The sequence below is a fragment of the Penaeus monodon genome, chromosome 34, assembly GCF_015228065.2.
Source record: "Penaeus monodon isolate SGIC_2016 chromosome 34, NSTDA_Pmon_1, whole genome shotgun sequence".
Lineage (NCBI taxonomy): Eukaryota > Metazoa > Arthropoda > Malacostraca > Decapoda > Penaeidae > Penaeus > Penaeus monodon.
Genome location: NC_051419.1, coordinates 5,861,538 through 5,861,744, shown reverse-complemented (window position 1 = coordinate 5,861,744; position 207 = coordinate 5,861,538). Strand labels below are relative to the sequence as shown.

At 47.3% G+C, this 207-nt stretch overlaps 1 protein-coding gene across 1 annotated transcript in view; it reads left to right on the top strand.

The window, feature by feature from the left end:
• The window catches only part of LOC119594538 (hemicentin-1-like), a gene marked incomplete in the record, with an annotated part of 42,784 nt that overhangs the window by 6,075 nt on the left and 36,502 nt on the right, over positions 1-207 (top strand). Inside the window, 1 exon segment of the mRNA XM_037943570.1 lies at positions 50-198. Within this exon segment, the coding sequence (XP_037799498.1) occupies positions 50-198 (149 nt within the window).

Genomic DNA, 207 nt, shown 5'->3' with positions numbered 1-207 from the left:
CCCTTCAAGACATAAAAAACGATCATTACGTAAAAAAATTATTTCACAGGTTATTGCACTTTAATTCCCTGGCCCAAGACGACTCCGGGCTGTACAGTTGCATCACGAGCAACGCAGCAGGAACAGCAGAGTACGTGTTTGATGTGGATGTTCTTGCTCCTCCGTCACTCTCCTACCAGCCGAAGACACAGCACACGGGTGAGTTAC